Source organism: Pollicipes pollicipes, unplaced genomic scaffold (assembly GCF_011947565.3).
Source record: "Pollicipes pollicipes isolate AB1234 unplaced genomic scaffold, Ppol_2.1 Scaffold_5724;HRSCAF=6776_pilon_pilon_pilon, whole genome shotgun sequence".
NCBI lineage: Eukaryota > Metazoa > Arthropoda > Thecostraca > Pollicipedomorpha > Pollicipedidae > Pollicipes > Pollicipes pollicipes.
Genome location: NW_023596746.1, coordinates 43,419,773 through 43,443,520, shown reverse-complemented (window position 1 = coordinate 43,443,520; position 23,748 = coordinate 43,419,773). Strand labels below are relative to the sequence as shown.

General features: G+C 51.3%; 2 protein-coding genes across 3 annotated transcripts in view; one reads left to right on the top strand and one right to left on the bottom strand.

Moving 5' to 3' along the window:
• Positions 1 to 3,820: 3,820 nt before the first annotated feature.
• LOC119103729 (tRNA-uridine aminocarboxypropyltransferase 1) lies at positions 3,821 to 7,597 on the top strand. Of its 2 annotated transcripts, none has more exons than XM_037227362.1 (4): positions 3,821 to 3,988; positions 5,467 to 5,695; positions 5,984 to 6,121; positions 6,424 to 7,597. In XM_037227362.1, the coding sequence occupies exons 2-4, from the start codon at positions 5,504 to 5,506 to the stop codon at positions 6,859 to 6,861; spliced, it is 768 nt and encodes a 255-aa protein (XP_037083257.1). In that variant the 5' UTR covers positions 3,821 to 3,988; positions 5,467 to 5,503; the 3' UTR covers positions 6,862 to 7,597. The 2 variants fall into 2 exon arrangements, with proteins under 2 accessions (XP_037083257.1, XP_037083256.1); XM_037227361.1 differs by having other exon boundaries at positions 3,822 to 4,056.
• A 1,630-nt stretch (positions 7,598 to 9,227) lies between these two features.
• LOC119103089 (kinesin-like protein KIF19) overlaps positions 9,228 to 23,748 on the bottom strand; it is a gene marked incomplete in the record, with an annotated part of 63,855 nt that continues 49,334 nt past the window's right edge. Inside the window, 9 exon segments of the mRNA XM_037226537.1 lie at positions 9,228 to 11,947; positions 12,095 to 12,216; positions 12,971 to 13,084; positions 13,463 to 13,540; positions 14,810 to 14,944; positions 16,673 to 16,771; positions 17,468 to 17,571; positions 18,136 to 18,278; positions 18,687 to 18,816. Of these exon segments, the coding sequence (XP_037082432.1) occupies positions 11,850 to 11,947; positions 12,095 to 12,216; positions 12,971 to 13,084; positions 13,463 to 13,540; positions 14,810 to 14,944; positions 16,673 to 16,771; positions 17,468 to 17,571; positions 18,136 to 18,278; positions 18,687 to 18,816 (1,023 nt within the window).

Genomic DNA, 23,748 nt, shown 5'->3' with positions numbered 1-23,748 from the left:
GTGAGTTGTAAGCTGAGTCAGTTCACTAGGAAAAGTGGTACTTTGAGTCAAAGTACTATTTAAGGCTTGGCTGAGGACACAGGCGGCTAGCGAAATGCTGATTCGCGGGCGCCTGCAGACCTTCAAGCCGACCATCGAGGAGTACGAGCTGGCAGTCAGCGTCAGCTTTGTGAGCTCCTGTCAGAACAAGGCTGATGTTCTCACTCGAGTGCCGCAGAAGTGGCTGTCGGCTGCGTCCAACGGTGACACCTGCGCCGCCGTCTCTAGCGACGAGGCGGCGGAGGAGCTGTCAGAAATCCGCAGAGTGCATGAGCTCTCTGGACATTCAGGGGCTAAGCACACCCTGTATTTCTGCAGGCGCGCCCAGCCGACGACGACAGTGACCAAGCGTCAAGTGAGAGAGGTGGTGCGGGACTGCCAGCGCTGTCAGTCTATTGATCCTTCACCAGCCCCCTGGGAGAGAGGGGGGCTGGGCGTGTTGGGAACGTGGGAGCGACTTGCAATGGACGTGACGCATGTCGGTGGCGCTCACTATCTGACAATCATTGATTGCGGTCCCTCCCGGTTCGCGGTGTGGAGGCGCTTACGGGGACAGGACAGTGTTTGCGTGATTAAGCAGCTAGAACAGTTGTTCTGTGAACGGGAGCTCCGTTGGAGCTACTGACAGACAACGCTACGGCCTTCCGCAGTGCAGCATTAGGAGACTTCGCGCGGCGGTGGGGGCTCGCGGTCCGGTTCAGTGCAGCTCATGCACCGTCTGGAAACAGGTTGGTGGAACGATGCCACCGAACGGTGAAATCTGTCGTGGCTCGGTCACAGTGTTCGGTGACTGAAGCCGTCTACATGTACCATGTGACACCGAAGGACGGGATGGGACATGAGGCTACGCCCGCGAACGTGGTACACCGGTGCGAGCTGCGCGTGCGCGAAATTGACAGAGCGGTGGATGAGCCGAGCGTAGTGGTATGTAAGTTTGGTGTTCGAGACATTGTGTGGGTTTGGAACCCGAGCCGCCGATGTGATAAACAGAGCTTGCTCGGCACCGTCACCAAAGTGCTGTCGGCGCAGACCGTGGAGGTCAACAGGATGCCTCGGCACGTGCGCGACCTGCATGTCACCAGGGTGGCGCGAGATGATGCGAGTGACGAAAGGGGGCGGCGGGAGGCACTGACGTAGACGAACCGAGCGTGTTCCAAAAAAGCGGCTCCGCGTGTGAATCAGGGCGCGGAACGCGAGGTCAGGGAAGCCGGGGCGCCGGAGGCAGAGCCAGGAACGGGAGGAAACATTGAGGGCCTGACAGTTGACGGTCATGATGTGTACCGAGAGCCGCAGCCGCCGATGAGGAGTTGTCGTGTTGCACGGCAGCGCGCCCGTTGTATCATGTGCCAGTGAGACGCGTTACATTATGTGTATGACCCTGTATATGATGTGTGATGCGTTGTGATCTAAGATCAGGGGGGAGAGTGCTGTGTGTGCGCCGAGTCGGCCGGCCGATACGTGTGGGTCGTCTCCTCAGCTCTGCCTGGCTGTTGAGTCAGCTGACTGCCGCCCGGACCGGCCGGCGCGGCGGCAGTGGGAGAGAGGAGAGGCGCGTGGGGGCATAAAAACAAAAGCATAACAAAACTGGATGCCTTTGAGCCTACAGATAACCAAGAACCATTGCTAGCAAAAGTTAGGAGTTCATAAGTAAGCGAAGTTCATTCTTTGCTGATTGAGAAAGTGTTGCTTGGTGGAAATTTTGGGGCTCATTACGCTGTCTAGAGGCATTACGCTGTTGGCTGCCTGTCCCTATATGTCTACTTGCCGCGTCAATCTGATCGCTAAGGAGCCTTCCACGTTGCCCTTGATCTCTTCGCATTTTTTTCGTAAGTCCCAATGTGCTGTTGGAACGCTAGTTGCCTCCATGCTGGAGCGCTGTTGATCAATTGGGTTTTCCTCCACGGATTCTTTCCATTCGCCCGAAAGGTTATATACACTTTTTCTGGGGCCGCATATGCCAGAGTACACTCAGCTGCTCAGGGACCGTTCCTATAAATCTCAGGTTCTTTCTACTTGCTTGAAATGCCTTGTGCTGTTGCTAGAGCTCTTATAAGGTAAGGCACGGAGACACTCGATGCTCAGAGGTCCTCTACTTTGATGGAGGGCTTCTCTCTCTTTGGTCTCATTTGCGGCTGACTTTTCACCCCTATCGAGACTCGTGTTGTTAACCTGCCCGTGCACCCTTCATTGCACAGGGGTATTAATTTATAGTCTTGAATAATCCCCGTTTGCTCGGAGGGTCATGTGCTATGACCGGGGCTTCATATGTCAGGCTGTCGAGGCACTAGCAATCGTTTAGGGGCCCACCACGCTGGTCTTGAGTTCTTTTTGCTTGCTCTGAGGACCCTATACTTGTTGACGGGAGCCACTTTGTTGGTCTCCTGCGGCAACCATGACCACTCAGGTCTCGTCCTTATTGGCCTTGGTGCCTTCGCCTTTGAGCAGCAGTCGAATACGCGCCGATGAATTTTTACGCGCAATTGCCGAACGTAATTCTACATGCCGCCGCCGTCGTATGCGCCATTTCCACTGGCTATTGAGTGTGTCACACTCATTTAGATTTACGGTCAACATTCACGGAATCCTCAATATATCTAGGGTGTGGACTCCCCCCCCCCTGGCATTAGAAACTACGGTGCTGTCCGATATGAAGACCCCAATTTAGAAGTCATTCCGCTTAGAAATGAAGCAAATTGGTATCACCACGCCACGCCGATGGGCCATGAACCCACCCACTTCACAGCGGCCGTCGTCGAGCTTCGAACCCGGGCTTACACGGTGCGAGACCGGCACGGTAATCATCCATCCAATGGAGACTGGATAAAATTCATCACCATAATAATGCTGGTTCAGAGTGAGTTGAAGGATTTTGTGATCGTTTGATGTCTTTCACGCATAGAGCCGACTTTTCGCACGGGATGCTGCATTTTTGCACTTGCTTCCCTCCAAGGCTGCCAATCCGCGTAGGCTTGACACGTACGACCATCTGAAAGATTTTTGGAGGGTGTATAAGCCCGGTGCGTAACCGCCCTGTGTTTTGGAGGGTGTATAAGCCTTCGCCGTGCCTTACCTAAGCCTGTATAAGCCGGCGCGTATCCGCCCTCCGTTTCGGAGGGTGTATACGCACTGTCATTTACCTTTTACAATCTCATGAGTTATGAGTCGAATGATTCCATGCAAGAATTGCATCTGAACTAAGTCAAATGAAAAAAGAATAGAAATGAGTCAAGACCTGAATCAGATCCTAAACTCTGTGGGCCAGTCTTTAGCTAACTCAAGACATTTGAGCCAAACCCGTGCCTACCACAAACCATTGCAGCCCAAGAACCATATTTCATCAGCACTACCCGCAAGACGATATACCCGAAGGCCTATAGTCCAGGATATATCAATAGCATACTCATCCGGTAGAAAACGCTGTTTTGTAAATTGGGTGCAAATGTTTCCCGGCGCACGTTTCCTAACCGCTTTGCCATGCTCTTCACTGACCACCAACCGACCGGCTGCGTTCTAGAAGCAATTCGCAATCAAATGAAAATTGGGATGCCAAAGTGGTGAAGGTTTTCCACTCCCATAGAACGAAAAGAAATTCACGGGGTTCACCTCTAAATAGCCTCGTTTCCTCTGTTGGGTCTTGGGTTACTGGACTGCATTGCTTTGTATCTACGCGTGGTAAACTCCGCCAGTTTTAGCGCGAATCGGTGCTAAACACAGTGCCCCTCTTAGCAATCATCCGTACTAACCAGGCTCTAGGACGTGTTGGGTGCCAACTTGACGGACGTGGATTCGTACTAAATATTGTCGGGGATGTGTTGACATTGCAATTCAAAATATGGAATCTCTATGTTCAAGTATAACTTGCGCACACGTTTCAATAAAGGAATAGTTACGAAACGTGGGATTGGATTTCGCACAACTACCGCATGTAACGATCCGTTCGGTATATGGGGTATGTGAGCACGCCATAGCTCCACGTCCGTGGGCTGAAGTCGGTGCGAGCGGCTACCGGACCGCAAGGCACGTAGGCAGGCATGTGTATCTAAGGGATGTAAGGATGCTAGGATGAGGATACCTGTATCTAAGGACGCTTTTTCAGAACAGTCTTGCGTGCCGAGGGGCCTGCAGTTTTGTTCGTTGGCTTTGCTTATGTGGTCTAATGCTTAACATGGAGAACATTTCAGGCGTTATTATCATTTTTTAGGGCTCCTTACCCTGGTTTTGGCTTGTCATGTCTATTTCTGGAATGTGTCATAAATGTGTAAAGAAGTGATATCACACAAACCTTCAAGCTTTATTATATTGATATATTTGAGCTATTTTATCATCACTACTATGTTGCACAAATCAAAGATTATTCCCTCAAAGTTAGAAGTGAAAACTGTTGTTTATCAGGATAAAGAGGGCTAAGTATGTTAATAACACCATATATGATTAGGTTAGGCTGCTCAGTCCTCAGCTCAGCTCCCACTTTGATAGATGCACACACCTCTTTTTGATACCAACATGGGCCAATGTTAATATTAGATGCTTTTAGAACCTCAAGAAAAGACTAGGCCATTACTGACACATTTCAGTTGCTTAAGTGCAAAAGGTATTCATTCAATGTAAATGTATAAACATTTTGGGGGCCTGGAAGGTACCCTCTGGGTCCTTAATTCCTCAAGAGCAGACTGCTTCTTCCTCCCCTGCTTGGCTTGCCTTTACCTATACAAGTGCTTTCCTCTGCAGTTTCTCTTCACTTGCCCTTGCTGTAGTTACCTTAAAGCACACAATAGGTACCAACAATGTAAATAAATCAGCAACATTGTTCTCTTGCTGTAATCACTTTGCTATGCATACTTATTTTACAGCACACAATGCTAATAATGTGCAGAAAACATCAGGATTGTATGATCTTATGTAAAAACTAAAATGATTGTGATCACAAGGTGCCAATCATGTCTTGCACACTAAATAGACAATGCTAATGTATCAAGGTCAGATAGTGGCAAAAGGTGGAAATGTTTGTTCATTGGCTGTCACAGAAAATACAAAAGATAATTGCTTGCTCCTCACGGATGTGACAACAATTGTTGCTGGTCTGATATGTTCCAGCTGACACGCTTGTTTTATGCTGTTTTGGTATTATATTTTGTCATTTTGAGTGTTGAATAAATCCCAACTTGTCATAGGCCTGTGGCCTAAAGTTGGTACTTGAAGTGAGAATGTTGATAGCTACCTTTCAGTACTATCCTCTGACTTTTCAGCAACAAACTTTGTATGTAGGTGCTGCAGTTATCAGAGTCCAGATAAATCACCATCTAAGGCTATATGTGTATGAAAACATTGGGTATTCATTTTTAGATTGAAGCTTATCTGTGAGCTGTTATGTGAATGTAAATCCATGTGGCTTTATACAACTGTTATTAAGGTATGCTATACTTGCAGGCAGCACCTTGCAAGCATTTCTGGCAAAAGGTAGCCCATGAGTGGTTGTAGCATGGCAGCTATGCAGCCATCAGAGCCATTTAAGGATTTCAAGATTAGCTCTACAGATGTGTTAGACAAGGTATTAGTGAGATCACCATGCCCCAAGTGCAGCAAATCAAGGATGTACTTTTGCTATAACTGCCTTGTACCTGTTGAGGCACTTATGGGGCACATCCCTCATGTTCAGGTAAGTCAGTGAGTGTTGAAGTGGAACCCTAACCATAAAATTCCTATGAGCCAATCAGCAAACCCCAGTCAAGTGGTGAACTGCAGCCTCAGTGGAAGTATGACTGCCAGCCAGTGATCACTTATTTCCAGCCAGGCATGTTTCAGTAAAAATGTGATGTTCATTTGATGACATTTTTCTGGATAGGGTGCCTTCTGTTATGACATTGACACAAGTGCTTCATACCTGTGATCTGAAAGCTCTGTGTTGCCAACAGGCATAATGCTAAAGTGTGTGCCTCTTCTCCAGCTGCCACTGACAGTGGAGATCATTAAACACCCAAGCGAGACAGACGGCAAGAGCACGGCCGTCCACGCCGCTGTGCTGGCGCCAGATGACGTCATTCTGCGCACGTACCCGGACGTGGGCACTTACGACCCGGAGGAGGTGAAGCGAACGGACCGGCGGCGCTGCCGGACGGGGTGACCCCAGGCTACTTAGCTCGCTACATCTGTTCACTGGCAGAGTGACCTGTGGTACCCAGTCCTATCATTTGTAAACAATATTGGTTTGACGACGTTTGTACACATGTCAGCACGGGCTCAGCGGTGCAGCTGGAGTCACGCTGGTGTCAGGTTTATCTGATGGGCGTCTTACCCACTAAGTGCGCAGATCGTACTCTGTCTCTATTGGCCTGTCTGCTTTCGTGCCCCACCGGTTGACACCTGACCTCTCCCGGTCGGCCGCAGACCGTGCTGGTGTTCCCGAGCGAGTCAGCTGGCAGCGTGGCTGACGCCTGCGCCGCGTTTGCCGCTGCGCGCCGCCCCATCCGCCGCGCCCTCTTCCTTGACTGTACGTGGAACCAGTGCCGGCGTCTCACCAGCGACGAGCGGCTACGCGGCCTGCGCGCCGTCCATCTGCGCGCGCACCACACGCGCTTCTGGCGGTACCAGCGCGGCAAGCCACGCACCCACCTGGCAACCGTGGAAGCCGTCTACTACTTCCTGCGCGAGCTGCTGGAGAGCCAGCAGGGCGCGTACGACGGCGAGGTGGATGACCTGCTCTTCTTCTTTGACTTCTTCTACCGGACAGTGTACCGCGCGCGCGGCGCAGGCACGCTCTGGGCCTACCGGGAGGAGCAGCAGTGGACGCGACCGTCGGATGGGCCACCGAGCGACGTCCAGTGACGCGAGGCGGGGGCGGAAGTCACATACGTCACTGCGGCACATGATGGTGGTCCGTGGAGAAGTGAGTGGTGTCAGTGCCAAGAACGGGTGGCGTCAGCGGCTGGATGAGCGGCATTGTTAGAGCGTGCTCTTGTCTTCTGTTCTCAGTTTAGGTACAGCGAAGTGATGTCAGTGCCAGGATTGGGTGGCGTCGGCGGCTGGATCAGCGACATTGTTATAGCGTGCTCTTGTCTTTTGTTCTCAGTTTAGGTACTTATTAAGTATCCCAGACGTGTCGTCTGGCGCCCTGTTTATTTTGCACGCTCCGTCGCGTGGCAGACACCGAGAATTTGGCGGCGAATGGCTGAAGCCGATCGACCAGCTAAGATGGCCAGAGCAAGTTATAGCGTGACATCCTCTCTGGCATACAAGCCACAAGGCACAAACACAAGCTCGCACGGGTGTCGGTCCTGCGTGCCTGATGGCTTGACCACATCTGGAGGTGGGGCCGGTCGCTGCTCGGTCAGGTGCGGCTCGTGACGCTCCGGTGACGGTGGAACGCGGCTTGGGCGGCGCACGGCACCGGCGCGTCGCCTTTCAGGCGGGCTGGAGACTAGCTCAGTCTGCGCAGGTGCCAGCGGCCTTCCAGGCAGGCTGGAGACGAGCTCAGTCTGCGCAGGTGCCAGCGGCCTTCCAGGCAGGCTGGAGACGAGCTCAGGCTGCGCAGGTGCCAGCGGCCTTCCAGGCAGGCCGGAGGCGAGCTGAGGCGCAGGTGCCTGCCAGCGGTCTTCCAGGCAGGCTGGACACGAGCTCAGGCTGCGCAGGCGCCAGCGGCCTTCCAGGCGGGCCGGAGACGAGCTCAGGGTGCGCAGGTGCCAGCGGTCTCCCAGGCAGGCTGGAGAAGAGCTCAGGCTGCGCAAGTGCCAGCGGCCTTCCAGGCAGGCTGGAGAAGAGCTCAGGCTGCGCAGGTGCCAGCGGCCTTCCAGGCGGGCTGGAGACGAGCTCAGGCTGCGCAGGCGTCAGCGGCCTTCCAGGCAGGCCGGAGACGAGCTCAGGCTGCGCAGGTGCCAGTGGTCTCGGCGGTAGACCGCGCCGGTGTCTGCTCGGATAGTATCTGGCCGTGGTTCTCCGTGGCGTTGCGGCTGCTGGGCCCGGATCGGCTGACCGAGGGTGAGCGGCGACGGGTCCGTCGCACGTCGGTCGCAGTATGACTTCAGGGCGTTTTGACGCTTAAGGGAAGTGTTCCACATTTGCGTGGGATTTTGAACTGAAATAGTCATATTGAAGGCGTTTTGATGCAGCTTACGGTCGTGCTCTTTTTAAGACCTAAAGGCCTCTGTGTCCTGAGCTTAAAGGCCGCAAAGATGGGGGGAGTTATTTGGGAGAGTATCTGAGAGTCACCTTGACATTCATGGCGTCATAACGTCATTCAAATCGTGCCAGTTAATATTCCATGTGGTGATCAAGCCCAGCGCGGACAATAGAGTCATTCTTGAGTGGCGTTCGTGAGCACGATTGCCAGACGGCACCCGTCAACTGGTTATCAATGTTTTGCAAGATACGGTGACGTATTTAAACAATGACGCATCCAGCGGCACATTTACTAAACAGAGAAATTGCGTTGTCTATGGTAGCCTTTACTACTTAGTACAATAACAATCAGCCTGTTCCATGATATCTGACCTTGCTTCAATATCGGTAAATGTGAAGCATTCCCTTTAAGCGGGCGTGGGACGGCCTGGTTCTGCCTGAGTTATTTCTTCTCTAGGCGGCATCTTTTGACTGTAAAATCTCCGCTGGACTCAGCAGGTGATGTTCGACGTGTGTAAATCTCAGAGTGGGGCGTCGCGCTAGCGTGGCTCCCGTCTTCTCTTGCTTTTCATACTAGCTTCACGGTTTTGGAGCTCCGTTCGCTGAAGCCGTCGATCTGGCTGCGGGCGACATTGTGACGTCGATTTCCGGGACCGTTCCAAAGGCGGCTGACTACTCGCGGTCGAACTGAGCAGCAGTCGATCTGAACGCGTCCGGTGTGCCGCGCGCTCCGAACACCTCTTCCAGCAGGGGCGGATCTAGGCTGGAGTTGTTTTTTTTGGGGGGGGGGGGGCAACTGTTCGTCGCCAGCTGGCTGGTGTGGGATCCGAGGTCCAGTGCATGGTGTTTCTCGCGATTACCTAGTAGGGACACCATTCGAAACCGAAAAAAGCACCGAAATGGTTTTGAACCTTAAACAGAAGTTAAAACAAAACAGTTAAAACAGTTAAATATAAAACGGACGGCAAGTAGACGAAACTTTTTTGAAGTCCTGGGAATGCTTTTTTTGCGGGGGGCAAAACACACTCAGAGGTTTTGGGGGGCCATGGCCCCGTGCCCCCCCCCCCCCCCCCCAGGATCCGCCTATCTTCCAGGGCGGAGATGACCGCATGACTCGCTCGTGAGGCGGTGCCCGCTCAAGCTCTGTTTCCTTTTTGAGTGGTGCGTGCTGCGGAAAGCGATGTCTGTGATTTCCATCAGTTCAAGCTGAGAACGTGTTATAACGTTCTGTTTTGTGTTAGGTGCAGAGTTTATCACGGGCTTAGACGCATTTCGTAGACAGTGCATTGCCAGCTACCATTGTTGTGCCTTTATCAAAAGACCGGTTTGTTGTCAGGTCGGTCTTTTTGCTCATTTTGGCATGCTTTTGGGGAAACGATATTCGTTGACGTATGCTGAATTTTCTGGTCCGAATCAAACGCTTTTCAGGACTCGTCGCGTCCCGTGAACATGCGCATGCGCGCAAATAATTGTAACACTGGCGTGGTCACAGAATCGGCTGCGTCTGCTGATGTGGAGAAGCATATATTGGCGGGCTCATGTCGTGTTGCGTTCCAATACGGTGTGCAGGCATTGTACATTGATTTTGATCAAACTTCTCGCCGAAAGATCGCGCAAGCATCGGCGGTGCCGTTTGCCGTTCGCCCTGCCGACCACAGCGCGATGCGGTGTTGCAGAGTGCCAGCAAGTCATGGTATGTCGACTACGTAACATTTCGACGATAGACAAGTTGAGATTCTGAACAGATATGAGTCGCGACGACCCGGATCGTCTCCTCAACGGCGGAATAAAAAATTAATTATGCAGCTTTCAATAAGTATGGTGGACTACTGAAACGCCTGGGGAGGGAGAGCCCCGAGAGTGAACAGTGGAGGGAAATGGCATGCGCCGTCTGAGTGTGCGTTCGTGTTTGCATATGCATGATCATTGCGCTGTTCTGGCAGAAGTCCAAAACATATAGAATGTGCCTCACCAAATATATTGCACGCATGATCAGCTATGGCGATAAACCGGTCTTAGTCAGCAAGTCATCAAACCATTTGTATCACAGCGGAATTGCAATATGTCAATGACCACATACGCCAGGGAATAGCACGCTTCTCCCCGAGGCAAACAACAGGCACTGAAACAACTACTCTTGTAAACATCAGCGAACCAGCCTGGACAGGATATACTTGGATAATTTGGTTGGTCATGCCCCAGTGTGTGCACTTGCTTAGAAATAAGCACGCAAATAAAGAGCTAGTCCCAAAACGATGGCTCACGAATAGTTTGCATGTTGTGGACAACCAGCACGCGCTGTATGATCAGAATGGCGATATGATACCGAGTCACCCATGGGCAGAGCTTGCAAGGGACCAACAGAAAAAACGAGCAAAATACATGTGACATGCATAACAAGTTGCAATTTCGACCAGTATGGAGGTGGACACCCCTGTCCCTATCTCAGATCAATCTGTGATCGGATCAACAGCACCGAACATGCCTGTAATTTTGCATGGCCCTGAATGAGCGTAAAACTAGCTTAAAAGCGTGATTTTTTGTTTGTTTACAAAATCAGAGCACCTATAAACTTTAATCTATCCGCTCGTCTGTGCTCGATACCGCATGAAATCAAGCACTGTCGTGATATAAATATCCTACAGCGCACGTACCCTCTACGCTTTGGCCGCCATTTTACAGAAATATTGCAACATCAAGGGAAAACTGTTAAAAGGGTGCAAAAGCAATAAGGCGAGTGTATCGTATTTTCTGTGCGTTTAAGGAATGTAATACATTTTAAGAAAGGGCAATTTCTGTAATTTAAGATACTACCATTGTGATTGCGTCTTAGCACTGGAACCATGAAACTAAGTGCTGCCTTTTTACGATTACGATATCAAGACAGCGAGCATGACAATACAAACAGCACATTGATTAGCGTAACTGCTAAAATCATCACCGCCGTCCATAGTTATTTCTTGAACGTACGGCGGCCATAACTGACACAAGGAACAATCAACTGCCATTCCAGACCCCAACATTTGCTACTGCTCTTCCTTCGCGCCCGGCACCTCCGCCTCGTGTACATTGATTTCCTTAATACTGTGATGATCTGGAGCCTAGGATGGGGTCGAGACGATAGAAACGGACACACTGACACACGCCGACAACGCCCAGCCAGCGGCTACCAGACTATAATGACCCATCCATTCTGATCGGGTAACCAGTCACCATGTCGAGTTTTCCGGGGCCCCAATCAAGACCCTTTAACGACGCCCCTACCAGAGGAGATCACCTCCGCGGTGCCCGACCTGCCCTTACTGTCACACCATCTTCACTCTGTCTGGGGTTCGGCCAACACCGGTAAGCGCAGCACAACGGAGCTTGACAAACCGACGCTGGGCTTCAGCGTATCACGACGTTCCGACTGCGATGCCGGGGACTTCCGGTACGGCTGGCGATGCTCGTCGGCATCAGGGATCAGGGAAAAGCCAACAGTGGCGCTCGTCGCATCCGGCGCCGCGGGGGACGGCGTGAGGCTCGTCACGAGCTGGTGATGGTGTTCAGCTTCAGCGCATCAGGAAAAGCTGATGATGTAAGCGCCACCCTTGAAGCGTCAAGATCTGGTGATTGTGTTCAGCTTCCGCGCATCAGTGAGAAGCTGATGATCGAGGCGCCGCCCTCGGAGCGTCAGAAGCTGGTGATTGTGTTCAGCTTCAGCGCATCAGTGAGAAGCTGATGACCGAGGCGCCGCCCTCGGAGCTGGGCCGTACGCTGCTTCGACGGGCCGTCCGCCGGTCGCCGATAGAGGGCACTGCAACAGAGCGCCGTGGCAGCCGACAAGGCATCAGCAGCGTACCAACAGAGTGCTTTTTCACGTGTTCGTTTTTGCGCGTGCGTTGGTGTCAACGTGCATCAGTCGGCCCTAGGTCACTGACGAGAGTAGGCATGGCGATCTCACGTGTTGCCAGGCCGTTGTGCAGGGAGGGCCTCCGTCCCGGCGGCCGGGTCCCCAGCGACGGTAGTCGCACGTCGTCGTACTCGTCATCAGACTCCATGATGGAGTCACGGCCGCGGATCGCGCTACCGACAAACCCTCCGGTCACAGGCGGACGGGTCACAGACGCTCGGGTCACAAACGGTCAGGTCACAGACACTGGGGGTCACAGACGCTCCGGTCACAGACGCTCGGGTCACAAACGCTCGGGTCACTGACGCTTAGGTCACTGACGTTTAGGTCGCCCCTGACGGTGGTCATCGGAACCTGTTGTAAAATTACTTAAGTGGTTAAGTGCATTTGCGAGGAACGCTATGCACATATATAACACAGTGTTGATAACCTTACTCCTCGTAGAATATTCAGGTAATGGAGAGATGTGATATTTCGGCTGCATACCTTTATAGGAACGACCCGATAAAGGCATGTAGCCGAAATATCACATATATCTCTCCATTCTCCTATATCTTCTACGGGGAATAGGGCTATCAATACTGTCTTATCGTGAAATCAGTTTGAAACCAATGTCCGCGGTCCGCGCGCGTGATCCATGCCCTGGCAAACTAGCCCACGTGGCCATGGAGTCGACATGCTTCTCCTGCGATACGCAAACAAGTGAAATGTAGGGTGATATAATGATTAAATGGAATGAAAAGTCCAGCAGCAGCCACATGTTTCCTGAACCGAGCCGTTGAAAAGATACGGTGGTCACACAACGTTAGTCAGCGTGAGCACTTGTACCAGCGGAATTCATTTCGACCTTTGATCGGCAAAATATTGTTTCAGACATTTAGCTTAGTAGGCAGCAAGTGGATCGGAGAGCCTCGGACTCGGCCTTACTATGTGAGGCGCTGGGAGCGGCGTCGGCTCCGAAACGACGAGCTCCTCCGTGGGCCCAGGTCCGAGAGCGATCCCAGGTCATCGTAGCTGCTGGACCTTCTCAACCAGCCTTCCCTGAGGGATAACACAAATGGCAGGCTCACTGAGAGGCTCCGACGGCCACGGGGACGAGCCTCTATCACGCACAATTAGCAGAACTGGTGGGAAATGCGAACGCAGGCTCGGTAACACAGGACTCGGCCAGCTATTGCTCGCCGGTTGTATGCGACCCGACATCAGCGCGATACTGAACACCGGCCAGACAGCCACAGGTTAAGTGCGAGGGTTTGCGGGGGAGGATCTTCCTGCACTGACTGCCATCTCCAACACTGCGATGACCACGGATGAGAGAAGCGTGGCTCGTGAGCCATAACTAACACCACGCCATGCTCTGCCAGTGCGAGGCCATGCGCTCTCCCCCTCGCCTCTCAGAGTGCCCCCCCCCCCCCTGACCTGCTGTCGGCGCTGCTGCCGTCCGCCGAGGTGAGCACCTCCGCTGAGCCGGACAGGTGTCTGCCGCGTCTGCGCCGCCTGCCGCACACCCGCTGCGGTCAACATCAGCACGCCACTCCTACCCGCAGGCCTTCATCTCAGCAGCGTGGATACCGCTGACGTAACTCACTGGTGCACTCACTGTGTCACTGTTTGAGGGAAGCGTTTGCAAGGCCTAAAGAAGGGAATGTTCGCGCATGAGCGTTCCTTGTGTTCGCGTTATTGGATATATGTTGTTAAAAACTAAGCTTGGTTTCATCCAGAAATGAATCCCAGGCCATCTGCCCTTGGTGTTTTCATCTTGTGTGATTTCTGGACGTTAAATTTATGCATATACCAGCTTGTAGCAATAACTTTTATTCAGCGTGTCAAACCCAAATGGCCCGACTGATTACGTCGCAGGTGATACCCCTGGCTACCCCCCCCCCCCCTCACAGAAACTCGTGTTGGAAAATTTTCGTGGGCCTTTCAATTTTTTTTCCAGCGCTGTCAGGGGCCTTTCTGTGTGAGAGAGCCGCTGCCAGAGACTAGCGAGCATTGCGGGGCACCTCCGTTAAATTCTCCAAGTTTGGGGTTGCTATTTCGTGAGTCTCCAACGCACAAATGAGGGAGCACACAGTCAGTGAAGGCGCATGCAGTAACCAGCCTACTACCATAGACCTAGAGGTGCAAGGAACTCGTAGGTTTCCCAAGCACATGCACACCACTGTGCGCTGACTCTTACGTAGACACTGTTGAAATATACCTCCAAACAATATACCGCCAGTGCAACCACCGACAGCAAAAACCTGCCTATTTCAGGGATGAAACACTAGCGGACAATTGTATCCGCGCTGTCATCTCCACCATCCGACCGATTCTGAATCTGTACCTGTCTCGCCAAAAGCCGCAGAACATGCCGGAAGGCGAGAGACAGCATCGACGGATAAATATGTGCCAATATCGATCAACAACCTCATTACAAGCAAAAAAGAAGAGGCACGGAATGATGTGTAAATAGCAAGCAATAAAGAATATATGGAATGGCATGGGAATGGTAAGAAAGTACGTGATTGTAAGTCACCGACAAATACAAGGGGAACAAAAGAATGCAAAGGGAAGAAAAATGGAAATTGAAGGGAAAGCGCAAGTGAATGACCTGGTAATTGAATGAATGAGTGAGCGAGTGAATGGGATAGAAGGCGATTGATTGCTGATCGGTTCAGTGAGTGAGGGAGTGAGCGACATGTATGTGCTGCATGCGTGAGTAAGTAGAGGAGAGAGACAGTACTCGCCTGCCGATTACGGATTGCAGACCCAGCAGCTCACCTGCCGATTACGGATTGCAGACCCCGCAGGTTTTCCTTCATCTCCCGTCGATCGTAGCCGCTCGACAGCTCCGAGTAGGCCATCGAGCCCTGGATGGGGGGAAGTTGGAGGGGGGAGGCGGAGCTGGGCACCGAGCTGCGCCGCAACAGACCGCCGGTCAGGAGCAGGACCACTCACACACCACTCACGAACCACGCGCCAGCACCAGTGAAACGCGCCGGAGCTTAGGCTGGTTTGGGTCAGAGATTCTGCACAGGCTGGGCCGTTGCCGTCATGGTACCGGGTCAAACCACAGGCTGGGGCATTTACGCATGACATAACACACAGCGGCCGAACAGATTCGTCGATGGTGGGAGCGGCAGGTGGCAAATGACGTCAACGCAGGCAGGCAAGCAGTAAGTCGTGCGGTTAGAAATGAGGCTACAAGTGAGACAACACTGGCAGGGTATGCAAGCAATACGCAAGAATTGTTGGCAAGCATACCAGCACGAACCGTACAAATGAATACTCCAGATGGAGATCTGGATCCAAAGCTCCTTCAGGATTACTGCATGCAGTTTCAACTGAGGCGGCAAGTGGCGTGACGACGACATGCGGTCAGTTTCCATTTAGCGCTGTTGCCACAGGCGATCGCAATGAGCCTGGTTTCGGGCGCCTGCTCTTGACCTCGGCAGTGCGTTGATGAACAATCTGATGTAAATATTAAGTGTAGTCCCTATTACAAAACGACATAATGACATCATCGTAATTTCTTCCGACCGTGTACCCCGCTGCAACCGAGGTAAGCCATTGCGACGCGGATACCTCACCGTATGCGCGTGACTCATGCTTCAAACACTGTTATTTCCATGGTATTCCAAGGGGCTGATTCTTTAAATGCGTCTATCCTTTGCGTTTCGTTTGAGAAAAATGGCTGTGTTCTCAAGCACGCCATGTGCCCACATATCGGCACTTTATTAGCTAATCAGCAGCCGTCAGCGCAGCTGCTGCTCTAGAAAAGGGGGTGATAAAAAACAGTCTATTGTCAAATTGGATACCTTTATAGATCAAGGTCAGAGGGGAATGCAAACATGCTAGATCTGTGAGGTAGCTCCATGGCCAAGGCCGGCTCATGCAGGTGGCAGGAGAGAGAGGGGGGAGAGAGAGAGGGGGGGGGGGAGTTGAGGGGCGCGACCGCTCGCTCAGAGTCGGGGCAGCTGGGGAATGCTGGCCGTCTGACAGCCGGTCTCCCTGGTGGGGGAGGAGGGCACACTACGCGACTGCCGGCGGCGCGGCGCCGAGGCGGACGGGATTTTCGGGAGGTGGGTACTGGCCGCGCTGAAAATATCGGCCCAAAGTTACCGAGCCTCCTGACAGCTCGCCTCATCGTGTCACCGCGAGCCTATCAGCGACGTGGGACACGACGACTTGTTATTTCCACGAATGGACACTGTCACATTCGCCAGGGATTGCAGAGAGGCAAGCGTTACGACCCATCCAATGCGTACATCCCAGCACATAAACTAACACTACACAGCTACAAGCTGCACAAACTTTTGAGCCAACCGAAAAAGTTAAATCTGGTGCGAGCTAGTCAACATCCATGCAACATTTCGTCGGCTAAGCGATGTAAAATAAAATGAAACTGCATCCCAACTAACCCTCAAGCAGTTCTAAGTGGTAACTAGCCTTACAGTGCAAAGCGAACTCGTAGCGGCGAAAACCGTTTCCAGTAGCATGCGGTTAAGGTTTTACACCTTGCGACATGAGTTAGGATAAGGGTCGACTATGACGCCAAAGTTGTTCGTTGCAGTCATCGGGAAGGAGGACGTCACTGACACGACTCCACGACGGCTCGGATGACGTTACAGGTGGCTGACTTACCCGCTGGCGCTGCGCAGACTAAGGGGACTCTCGGGCCGCCGGCGTTTTTCCAACTCCAGACTGTTGCGCCGCGGCAGCTGCTGGAACAGCTTCTCTTCCCTGTAAACACGAATTGGTGCGGGGAACTCGACTGGCGAGAAGGCCCAGCTGGCAAGAATGAAAACGGCTCGCTTCAAAGAGCGCAAATAAACGTACATGTTAGTGCAGCTATCACGACTGGGTGGGTAAAACTAAGAACTGAAAATTACTATTGATGAAACGTAGATCGGAAATGAATGTGACAAGAACTGACGGACAGATTGGGCTGCGCATCTTACAGCAGTGTTCTCGTAACCGGTGTATTAATACCAAACAAGGCCCAATCCAAAGTGCCACATTGGGGGCAAAGTCCAAAAAGTGGCCCGATTTAAGGCAAAATGAGGAATATTTTAAAACGAAATTTTATCAGCAAAAGCTATTGCCGGAATTTGACCATTTTTGGGGGCCATGGTGCGGTGACTGCCTCCCCCCCCCCCCCCTCCTCTCGATCTACTCTCGATTCAAAAACACAATTCATATATTCAATGCACACAAAAACAAGCAGCATAAGCAAAATCAGTTTGAACATAAAGGCACAAAGATATTAAAGCACTGGGTTGGAATGGAATGGGACACAGCATCCATGTATCACAAGGGAGCATCGCCGACCGCATCGACCGCGCCGTCGCCAGGTGAGCATTATCCCGTGTTGGCCAGTAGCGCTTCTGTACCCGTGTGGTGGCCGCTGTTGTGCTGTGCCCCGCAGTATCGACTCACTTGTCGCCGCTGATGGGCGGCAGCCGGCCGCGCTCGTCCAGGGCCTGGTGGCTGGAGTGGAGCGGAGGCACGTCGCCCGGTCGCAGCGACAGCATCGAGGGCGTCTGTAGGACGCCGACGGAGTTAGGTGTCGGTCGGAGCACGGGTCAGTCGGCGGTCGGAGCACGGGTCAGGCAGCCGTGGGAACCCGGTCAGGCGGCGCTCCGAACACGGGTCAGGTGTCGGTCGGAGCACGGGTCAGGTGTCGGTTGAAGCACGGGTCAGGCGTCGGTCGGAGCACGGGTCAGAGGTCGGTCGAAGCATGGGTCAGGAGTCGGCCCGAGCACGGGTTAGACGGCGGTCCGAGCATGGATCAGGAGTCGGTCAGAGCGCGGGTCAGACGTCGGTCGGAGCACGGGTCAGGTGACAGCCGGAGCGTGGGTCAGACGTCGGCAGAGGCAGGGTCAGCCAAGCCAGTCACGGCTAAACGTTAACAAGAAGCGTGAATAAACGCCGCACACGTACACTTGATCGGTGCCCAGCATCACCAATGCACACATCTCCACAGAACACCACTCAGCGCATGAGTCGGCGCTGAGCGAGAACACGCATGGGACGGCCGTCCGAGCCAGGCGGCGCGGTCAGGCGACCCGCGCCAGACGAGCCCGGCAGCGGCGGCCGGTACGCACTCGCAGTATCTCGTTGAGCTCGTTGAGAAAGCGTGAGTTACGCTGGCCGTTGGCGCCGTGCACCTCCTGGGTGTAGAGATCGTACATGTCCTGCAGCTCAGCTGGCATTTGCATGTTGTTGGAACCACGGCCGGCGTCCATATCTGCCGCAGCGATCGCCAGCAATGGTCAGCGCTCGTCAGCGATAGTCAGCGATGGTCAGCGATGGTCAGTGACGGTCAGCAATGATCAGCAGTCGTCAGCGATGGTCGGCGATCGTCAGCGATCATCAGACATGGTCAGCGATCGTCAGAATCGTCAGCGGTCGTTAGCGACCGCCAGCGACGATCAGGCAAGGTCAGCGATGGTCAGGCATGGTCAGCGGTTGTCAGCATTGGCCAGCAGTGATGAGCAGCTGTGAGCTAATTCGTCATTTCAGCGGCATTCACCGATGCTCACAGCTGCCAAGTGGCAAGGGGTCATGGACATCCAAGGATCGCAGTCGGAAGATCCACCCAGCAGCCGAGACGCCAGGGGGTCCCAGCCGTCCTCAGGGCGGCGCCCCCGCTGACCTTCGATCAGCTGCCGCTGTCGGCTGATGATCTCGTCGCAGAGCGTGCGCTGCCGGTCGTACCGCAGGATCATCAGGTCCCGCCGGCGCAGCTCGTGGTCCTTGATCAGCTGGTTGCTGCGCATCTCCATCTGTGGGTCCATGCCTGCCGTCAAACACCGCGTGGATACACACCTCAAACAGCATTGATAGGACAACCTGTTTTTCCTGAATGCAGGGGACTCCGTGTTTTCAAATATTTCGCGCTGCTCGGCGAATGCAGAAGACTCAGCTCTGAGGACTCAGGACGGAGGATCCAGCTCTGAGGACTCAGGACGGAGGACTCAGCACGCTGTTCACGTTAGCAGCATAAGGCAGAATTTAGTAGCGAATCTGCAGTGCACGAAAACTTAAAAAAAACAATAGTGAATCTTGTGAAATTTTGTATTGTCTACCGAAATGGCTGGTAATTTTGTTTTGATTCTTTTGTTCGGCATCATGTGCCTATTTGCCATATTATGTTTGCAATATTTCGTGATTAATTCCTACCCGGTCAAATTTAAAATGCAACGTGATTAATAGGAACATGATGACGAAGCAAAAACGCTTTCGCAGCAAACTTTATCAGATACTTTTAAACCTTGACGACAAATGATGGGCTCTCCTTGGTAATCCCAGATTGCAAGCATTTCATATTTGAATGGATAAGACAGTAGTAATAGCCTTATTCCCCAGAGAAAAACCAGGAGAATGGAAATCTAGATGGGTTGATATTTCGACGATATGTCGTTGTCGAAGCAATAGCAGAAGTGAATTCAAAATTGCCTGCCGATGATCCTACTCGATTTTAAAGTTTTTTTTTTGGAAACAGCAAGCCTCAGTTTTTACAGGACACCAACATTCAGGGGTTAAATAAGGAGCGATTACCACCCATTACCAAGATACAGTGCACATCTATGAATAAGAATGCGCAAAAATGCGTGCACAAGCAAAGGAATTCAAGCCAATGGGCATCACGCTTCACACTTCATTCGAACGTGCAAGTGAGTGGAAGTAAGCAGGCATCACACATTGCGCATCAATTATAAGTGCAAGCGATTTTAATTGAACAAGCATCGTGCATCACGCGTCAGGCATCACTTACACATGTAAGCGATTTTAAGCCAACGCACATCACACATAAAGACACATATCACGTTCGCATTATCGGCCATGATTAGCGGTGTACGTTAAGATTTGGTCGTCGTTTTTTTATAAGATCAGATTCGCTTATTTTCTTTTCTGGGCGGTCCCGTGCTCCGTACATGACTTTGAGCTCTAAAAGGGACATAGGGTCCATACCTTCCTCGATTTCAGCCTGAGCGTGATTTGCAAAAAAAATGGTCACCGAAAGGGGTATTTCCTGTTTGTTTAGCGTCTCGCAGGTGTTCAACATATCTCAAACGAAAAAAGACGCATCGACTACCCAACATAGACTATGTTCTTCACATGTTTTTCACCCAGTTTACACTTGATTTCGTAAACCATGCCTTTGCGTACAAACCCCTTGAAACCCAGACTTGCATGAATGACATCTATTGCCACCAGAAAACTTAGGCTCCGAGATTGAAGATTTCGCCAGAGACATTTTTTAGCTCATTGTCGTTTTTCCAAGCTATGCGTACAAAGCAGGGAATACCCCTTTCGGTGATCATTTTTTGGCAAAGCACGCTCGGACTGAAATCAAGGGAGGTACAGACCCTATGCCCTTTTAGAGCTCATAATCATCTACAGAGCACGGGACCACCCAGACAAGAAAGAAGTGAAACTATTCTTATAAAAAGTCGGCGACCAAATCTTGACGTACAGGGCTCATCATGGCTGATTATGCGTGCGTGGTATGTGCCTTTCTGTATGATGCGTGCTAGCTTAAAATCGTTTATATGTGCAAGTGGTGCCTGACGCGCGATGCGCGATGCCTGTTCAATTGAAATCGCTTGCATGTATACTTGATGCGCGATGTGTGATCCCTGCTTGCCTCAACTCGCCTGCATGTTTGAATGAAGCGTAGTGCGTGATGCCTATTTGCTTGAATTCGTTTGTAGGTACACATATTTTCGCGTATTCTAATTCTTAGATACACACTGGATCGTGGCAATGGCTGACAATCGCTCTTCATTTAACCCCCTGAATGTTGGTGTCCTGTAGAAACTGTGGCTTGCTGTTAGCAAAACAAACCTGAAAAATCGAGTAGAATCATCGGCAGACAATTTTGAATTTACTTCAGCTATTGTTTCGAAAAGAACATGTCGCCGAAATATCAACCCATTGATATCCCCATTCTCCTGGTGTTTCTCCGAGGAATAAGGCTTACTCTTATCTATGTGAGTCATGTTAATCGCAATTGCACTAAACAATTTTCATTTCAGATTTGCTGCCAAAGTAAATGTTTTCTTAATAATGCTCGCGTGAAAAGGACTGGTATGCAATGACGTGCCGCAGTGAGTGTGATGCAAGGGCGCCTCGAATTTGTTGTAATAATACCATATGTTTCGTTTCCAGGGAAACTTACTGCTACTCGGAAAGCATAATTGGCAGTGCACTGTTTAACAGGATCAAACATTCTGGCGCCGCTGCAGTCACGCTGCCCCGCCTCACTTCGGCCGGGGTCAACTGATACGCATCCCCGCACTGCGGCACAGCTTGGGCGCAAGCCGCACCGAACAGTCGGCCGACACTCGCTGGAAACACTGTGCAAATGGGCCTGATCTCAGTCGAAACATACTGCTGATCCTGAACTGCGGCAGCCACAGGTGTTCAAGAGGCCATCTACCTTTCGATACGCAGGACGGGACGGCAAGAGCTGTTACTGGCATGCAAGCTGGGGGACGCGGACCTCGGGACGGGAGGTGAAGCTTCTATCCTTTGTGAGCCACGGGCATCGTCGGCAAGCCAGCTTCGCTTCTTGTCTGTTTAACGCCTCCTATGCATTGACGTGCTCCGAAATAACTGTCCGCGAGAGACTATTCTAAACATCGCTTATGTCCCTCTCTAGCTTTTGTTATTTCAAGCGACAAATGATATCATTCATGTTCAGCGGCCGTGGTGTACGTGACTCACCACAGGTAACGACGCGTCACGCTAATTCCGGCAGCGTATGTCACGTAAATCACGCGACTCACCACAGGTGACGACACGTCACGCTAACTCCAGCAGCGTATATCAGGCACGAGCTCATGTCGAAAACGGTCCAGAAGTATGGCCTAAAGACGATGGGATGAGTGTATCATTTAGTCTGCATACATTGAATATTGTGTTACTTGTATTTATATTACTACTGGACTCTTTACCATTCTTTATCCATGCATATTTGACTGTTAAAGGGAATGTTCCACATTTGCATCGGGTATTGAACTGAAATGGACATTTTGAAGATCATTTGTTGCACTCCACGGCCCTGCTTAACTCGTAAAACCATGTGGCTTCTGAGCTAGACGCCCGCAAAGTTGTGCAGGCTGTTTCGTGCAGCCTTTTCTAAGACCATTCAGGTGTGCATGACGTCAAAGAAATATCCTTCAAACACCGCCTTCCGACTGTACCACGCGGTTTACTCGACCAAAACAAATGTAATCGTCCAGCTTTTCATGTCTGGCGTACGAGAGGACCAATTCTGGAGCGAAGGAACTTCAAATAGCTCTCAACCATTGTCATTCACTGCATGCAAGTTTCAATCACGAATCGCGTTTGTGTTACATGATACAGGAAGTTTGACGTTGGCATTAGTTATTTCGAAAACAAGGCTTGTAACAAATAAACTTGAGAAAAGCGCCGTCACCTAGAATGTGAATGCGGCCAATAAAATAACTTCACGGGTTTACATGTAAGAACATCACTGAGAAAAGGCCAAAACACGGGTACATGACGGCATTCGGTTCCGCGAACACGCTCCGGCGAACTATAGCCACCTCTCGTCTCGGGAGGTTTAGGTACTACATGTAAGGCAGCCTCTTAGCTAGGGTAGAAATCTCGCGCGGCCAATTTGGCAGCTCCTTTAACGTCATACAAGCTTTCCATGACGCAATCAAGCGATGACATATTGAGAGGTATATAGTAATAGTGAAATTGAGTCTTCCACAACAGTGTTTGGCACTTAAAAGTATACCAATAGCCACGGGTGTTGATGTATATTATTTTGGGTGGGCTACTGCACCGCCTCCTCTTTCCCCAGGAACAATTTCCCTCCCCCTCCTGGTGGTGAGTTTGCCCCCAACTTTCTGGATACTAAATGGATGCAATTCTGGATCCAAGCAGGATAGAAAAGATGACAGCTCAAAATTAGATAAATATTAAGGAATTTTTCCACTCGTTGTTTTGCAGGTCAAAGAAACAAAGAAAACGCAAGCTGCGATGTCTTATATTCAGATAGGGGCGCGGCCAGGGCCCTGGTAAGGGAAGGGTGTACAAGGTTGACAAAAGCCCCCTGATAGTAAACCCCCCCAAAAAAAAATCGCCTGATATCACCCGTTTGCTTTTGAGAACATGTTTGTTAATATATATATATATATATATATATATATATATATATATATATATATATAACTGGAACATAGGCCAGACGCTACCACGAATCAATTATGCCTTAACATGCGCTCGGGTGGGGGTCGAACAGATCCCCCCGAAGGTTTTTCCATGATGGTTTACGAACAAATTTTGCATAGCGGTACATAACTGAATAGCAGATCGTTTAGTACCAACAACTTGGATGCACCTTGTAAGGTCGCTGACCTATGGTAGGTCGAAGTCAGGCCATGGTTTCAGCGAAGTCATTTTCCAGGGAATCGTTCAATCTGACAACACAACGTAGTGTTACACGAAGCCATACATCGCCGACGTACCTTCTTAGGCAACAAACATATTGAAAGAGAAAATTACGTTGACCTAAGGTCAGGTATGAAGGTCAGACCAAGGCCAAAACCAACCTGTTTTATTACTCTAGAGTTTGCTGTAAGGAATAGTTTCTGGCGCTTGTTTCCAAATACGTAATAGCAGAAACCGCATTGTACATCGTCCATGGACTTCTTAGAGGTCAGAATAGGTCATTGACC